The 6000-nt window shown below is 43.8% G+C and overlaps 1 protein-coding gene across 1 annotated transcript in view; it reads right to left on the reverse strand.

The window, feature by feature from the left end:
• The window catches only part of galnt7 (polypeptide N-acetylgalactosaminyltransferase 7), a 41164-nt gene that overhangs the window by 5788 nt on the left and 29376 nt on the right, over positions 1-6000 (reverse strand). The window contains exons 7-10 of the mRNA XM_022757228.1: positions 2539-2721; positions 1480-1597; positions 1186-1308; positions 970-1085 (exon numbers count right to left, since the gene is read on the reverse strand). Coding sequence (XP_022612949.1) covers positions 970-1085; positions 1186-1308; positions 1480-1597; positions 2539-2721 — 540 coding nt within the window. The remainder of the gene's footprint in view (positions 1-969; positions 1086-1185; positions 1309-1479; positions 1598-2538; positions 2722-6000) is intronic.

Genomic DNA, 6000 nt, shown 5'->3' on the forward strand with positions numbered 1-6000 from the left:
AACTGCTTATATAACTCACATGTTTACATTTTTATTAAAGACTAAAGTTATGGAGAATTGAGGGCGTGGCCTCTTTGACTGACAGGTGGCTAGTGAGTGAAATTCTAGTATGATTTAATTTTTATGTTACCACTGATTAGCAGGTATTTGTGTCTGTATTCACTACCTGGATTGTTAGCTTAGGTTGTCAACTTGCTAATTAGCCAGCAAATGAATTCACCTTGGGTTAGCCTTTAAGCAAGACGCCAAGCTGTGCTAATGATGCTGAAAGGAATGTATGCGTGCCACTGTTATTAAACCAGCATGCCCACAGTCCATACATGCTCCTCCTCCTTGCCCATTTATGGATTAGCCGGGAGTTAGAGGAGGAGTCAAGCACTGCCAAGATGAAGGTGGAGCAGCTCACTTTAAGCTTCAGAAACCTGTGGGTGACGTCACAGGTCTATCTTTATTTACAGTCTGTGGTCAAGAACAGAGACGTCTCTGACCTGCATTCATGTAATGTTGGAATAATCAAAAAAAAAGTTCCCGACTGAGAAAATTGTTGCATTCACGTGAATTTTCTAAGTTCAGTCTATGTCAGAGTGTGACGGTTGCAGTCTGTGTCAGTTTGTGTGACGTCCACTTGTGCAGAGATTTTGTGGTGAATCAAAGCACTACAACGTGAATGGAAGAAAAACAGGCGCAAATAGAGACATGTCATCAACACAATGTCATCGGTCTGTACCACTCCCATGTTGTGAACACGTAGCAACAGTAAACAAGCATTGGTGCAGCAGCAGCAATAAGCTAGTGTATTCTGTCATTTCACGCAATATTGTAATTGGTCCTAAACTGTACGCAGACTAAAAGTCAGTGTGCAGAGTCTTTAGGTGGGCATTTGATTGATTAAGTGAGACGAACAAATAAAAAGTTTGAGCATCTATTAGAAATAAAAGTGTGCATTATTTTGTTATATGTGTGTTGTACCTGAAGCGTTTGAGCTCACTGATGTCTCCGTAGGCCAGAGTGAGAGTTTCAGGGCGACTGGCGTAGAAGTAGTCCTTATATTCATCCCACCATACCTCCACCACACGAACATAGTTCTGTACACACACAAACACTCACGTTTTTATAGCTAACTTTAAGTGTTGGAAGAATGTAAACATGTAAAATATGACTATACATCTGATTAGTGTGCTACACCTTCAGAGTGGGTGAGGATCCAACATGTGCAGGTGGAGGGTTCCCTTGCCATCCCTGAAGTCTGTAAATATGGCCGACACGAGAACACGGTACGAAGAGAAGTTGGCCGCCACACTGCCAGATCTACACAGAGAGAGAGAGAGAGACAGAGAGAGAGAGAGAGACAGAGAGAGAGAGACAGAGACAGAGACAGAGAGAGAGAGAGAGAGACAAAGAGAGAGTGAATATCGTTCTAAAGCCTTTTAAATGATCTCTCAGCCTCAGCCTGTATAAACTGGACTATTCCATGTCTACCTTGTATGAGATTTCAAAATTCTCTCCTCCCCATATCTGCAGTCCGGGGTCATACAGACCCAGCTCAAAGAAGAATTCTCTCTCTATGGCAAAGAGACCACCTGCCATGGCTGGAGACCTAGGTACAAAGACAGACACGCACACCCAGAAACAGACATGTAGACACATGCTCACACAGGTGCATCACTGTAACATTACTCTTCACTCCAAAGGTTTCTCCGTTTCAAGCTACTACACAGTCAGTCCCTCAGTCAGTATTAATAACAATGAGAACACAGAAGAGACAAGAGCAGACTGACACAGAGACAGGCAAAATGAGACAGTAATGAAAGCAAAACTGAGGGGAAAAAAAGACTGACAGCAAGGCACGATGGATGAAGAAGTGATTGGGGGGAGGTGGGGGTGATGGTGCCCCAGTCCGAACCCGATTCACACCAGAAGCTCCCCTGTAGACCTGACCAAATTTCCCAAGACAAACCCACAGCCTTTAGATCAAGACTCAATCATTGCTCACTGAAGGCAGTGTTGTAAGGTTGTCAGTCCCTGGGTTAAAAAGAAAATACCTTCACAGACCCTCCCTCCCCAAAACAAATAGGAAATTGGCCTTAATTACTGCAGTTACACCACAAACAGCAGAGTCAGACTGAGAGTAGAAGACTACACAAAGAGACAGGGCCACAGCACACTGTGGTGAAACACCAATCAACTCCCAGTAGTAGAGACATTAGAGCACAGCAGCAGCCAATGGACAGGACAGGAGTCAGATATTCCCTCGGAGGGAGGTAGGTTTGGTTTAGTTGGTTAGTTATGATATGCAGTAAGAGTTAGGCTAGTTTTCCTAATTTAAACATCCTAAATTTGTGTTTAATATCAGCTGATGGTACTCATACACCCCGGTCCACATATTTCTGGGATTAGCATTTCTTCACTAGTTAGTTGCTGCAGTAGTCTTAATCTAATGTATGTACATATCGTTAGCATTGTTCCAGATTAGCTGGGATATGTTTGTCCTCTGTGTTGACAGTGACAGGTTTAGTCAGGAGGCATCATGTTCTGTACCTATATGGCTCAGTATGAGTTTTTCTGAGTGCTTTTTCTCTGTCACCCAGAGGAACTCTCTTCCAGAGCATGCTCCAGTCCCACGCTCCTCTAGCAAAGCCGTCCTGGTCTCCTCCACCCTGGGGCTCGATGGTGAACTTCTGGCCATGGATGGAGTCGATCAGAGGCACCGTACACACCGTTCTGACGGAATGGGGGTGGGGCCATGCATACAAGATACATGGGGGGAAGAGGTGTAGGGGTGGTGTACATGAAGGGGGAAAAAACAGGACAATATGGACAGCAGTGCCAGTAAAAACACAAAGACATGGGGTGGAGTGTCAGACACCGACACAGAGCGAGACAGCAGCGGAGAATAGGACAGGTGGGATGAAGGGATTGGAGACAGAGACACAAACAGAACAGGGATGAGTGTTAGCATGCTGGCTGTGGAGTGAGTACCGGTAGGGCTGGGTGGTGTACTTTCTCTTGGCCTTCTCTCTCTGGCTAAGTGGGACTCTCTTCCAGAGCAGGCTCCAATCCCATGCTCCTCTAGCCAGGCCGTCCTCATCTCCACCTTGCTGGGGCTCCATACTGTACTCATTACCATCTATATAGTCTATCAGTGGTACTGTGCATACTGTCCTACACACACACACACACACACACACATCGACACACAACATCACACACACACACACACACACACACACACACACACACACACACACACACACACACACACACCTTGTCTGTATTGGACTATGATGATTAGATGTTATTTTAACAAACCTCACACCCACTTATCAAAAGGTTTTGTGTTGCTTAAATTAAATTAAATCAGTAATTTTCATATTGAACAGTGGGACGATTGTGGGAAAAATGAAACGTTTTCATAAAATGTCACGTCGTTGATCTAAACCAATCAGCTGTTAGATCTAGTACACTCAAGGCATTTCCCATCATGCCCTGAGGGGTTTGCAGTCAGTGGAGAGCACACATGGCGCCTGGCTCCAAAGATCCGTTAGTTATTATCCGAAGTTATTGTTGCCTACATTTGCATCACGTCAGAGCAAGTCGGGATCAGGTCGGGCAGAGAGCTAACTGGCTGCTGAGAATAATGTTGACTGTCTCAGAACGACTGCTCATGTCAAGCTGTGGGATGTATAAGACGGTAAGTTAACAGTTGGTTCTCGTAGTAAACGTGTTGGACTCAGGAGAAAAGACCTGAGCCACTTTGACGAGGGTCAGGTTGTAATGGACGGATGGCTGGGCCGTCTGACCTCAGACGTCTGAGGAGGAACAGACCACGAACCAATAACAAGGTATTGGTGGATGTGGTGGAATACGTCAGATCTTCTGTGGCTCCACCTCACAATTTATACTCTGAACACCACAGCAGGTGTAAGCAGGTTTTTTTTAAACGCAGGTAAGGTGCCAGTGCCAGACGAGTTTGCCTGAGAGGACTGGCACAACTGCAGTCATAGAGCATATAGGCAGCGAGATGCCGTGCAGCCTGGTACAACAGATCTGTAGTGTCTCATCCTGAAGTTGGAGGTTTGAAGTTTTTAACCATTATTTCTGGGCTCATTCTTTCATTCCTGAGCGCAGTGTAGCAGTAGTGTCTCTGGTTTAACAGCAGCGTGCTGGACAGGTGACAGGTGTGTTACAGTGTTTGTGCTCTGAAAGACATTACAGCAGAAAAATGAACGTGTTCACCCGGGTGTTGTGTTCACATCACTGACGCTGAGAGCTGGAGCTGATAAATACCTGTGACTACTGCAGAGTCATGTGACTGGTTTGGTCTGTTCACAGAAAGGACCAACAACATATTAAATGGGCTTGTCATGATATTGTGGCTCATCAGTGTAGACAGGCTCCCTGTGAGTCACTGCAGACTTTCTTGAAACATCTCACTCAGATGACTGAAATATGATGTTTCAGGTTTCAGAGCTCATAAGTCAAACATGTTGACATCTGTAAAGTACACGCAACTCATAAATTGTTATCACTGCTTCAGGACAGAAAAGAAAATCATCACTATGTTACATATGGATAATATATAATAATCGTATATGTCTTGTATTAGGCCATACAGGCATCCTGTAGTTTAGATCTGTGGTTCCCAACCTTTTCCAGCTAAGGGCCCACTTAAAAATCTCAAAGATGTTGGCGATCCACATCCAACGACATAACAAATAATACACAGCGCACTTTTTATTTTAATGATAACAATGGAACATTTCTTTTTTGTTTAAAGTGGAGAGATCACTTGTCGATTCACCATCTGTCTCTCTGTCTTTTTAATTTTTTCTGTTGCTAACCAGCTCTCCATTTTGATAGCAAACAAGTAAACAATATGATCCAACAGTGACAACATAAAGGTTCCTATGATTGTTTTATCACAGTAAACAGCCTTAATACGAAAATAAATTTAAAAAATGAAAGTTTTTATACATCTTAATGTTTTTAAATATCATGTCATTTTAAAACATTTAAAAACATTTAATCTTTTTACCAAAATTGCAGCCTACTGTTTGGCAAATGATTTGACGGCCCACTTGCAATATCCCGGCCCACAGGTTGGGAACCACTGGTTTAGGTGGTAAAGGTGAGATCACAGAAATGGAAATACAGCCATTACTGATGATGTTCTGTGTAAAAACGACCATGTGCATGTCCGCATGCACCAACAGTAGGTTAATAATAAACTAAAGAAACGGCAGCATAAAATATCTAATCCTGTTTGTACCAAACTCTGTCCAACACACACAAAGGGCCAAGCATACGATACTCCACATTCTGATTCCGTAAACTGACTTTAATTGCGTAATAAACAATTTCTTTTTGATGAGAGCCAGTCTTATAAACTCAGAACTCTGTGACAGCTATTATCACATTATGAGGCTGAACAGGTAGGTGTGTGTGTGTGTGTGTGTGTGTGTGTGTGTGTGTGTGTGTGTGTGTGTGTGTGTGTGTGTGTGTGTGTTTTTGTGTGTGTGTGTGTGTGTGTGTGTGTGTTGAGAGTTAACATTCAAACAATGGAACGGTCTCGGTCAAACTCTTCAGAAATGAGAAGAGAGAGGATGATCCAGGCCAGGAGTATAGGAGCCAAGAAGGCTGCTAAAGGACAGGTACCCGTGGTCTCAGTGCTGCTTGCGTCTCTGGACCTGTCACTGTTACTGGTTACTAGTGTGTGGATGTTTATGAGGGTTGGGTATCACCCACTGGTTTCCTGAATGAGATTCTAAGAGAAGTAATGCTGTCAATTGTTCCTCTGACCTGGTGCAGTATTAAGGGGGGGGCACACAAGTTGCACACAGTTGCACAAGTAAAGTCTTTGTGGATCACGTGAAAGAGAAACATCCAGGTGTTTGTGTGCGTTTGTCTTTAGGTGCTGATCTACCTGGACGCTCACTGTGAGGTTGGAATCAACTGGTATGCTCCACTGATTGCTCCTATTTCAAAAACAGGTAACACAGT

This window comes from Seriola dumerili, unplaced genomic scaffold, assembly GCF_002260705.1.
Source record: "Seriola dumerili isolate Sdu_G_001 unplaced genomic scaffold, Sdu_1.0 BDQW01000267.1, whole genome shotgun sequence".
NCBI classification, from domain to species: Eukaryota; Metazoa; Chordata; class Actinopteri; order Carangiformes; family Carangidae; genus Seriola; species Seriola dumerili.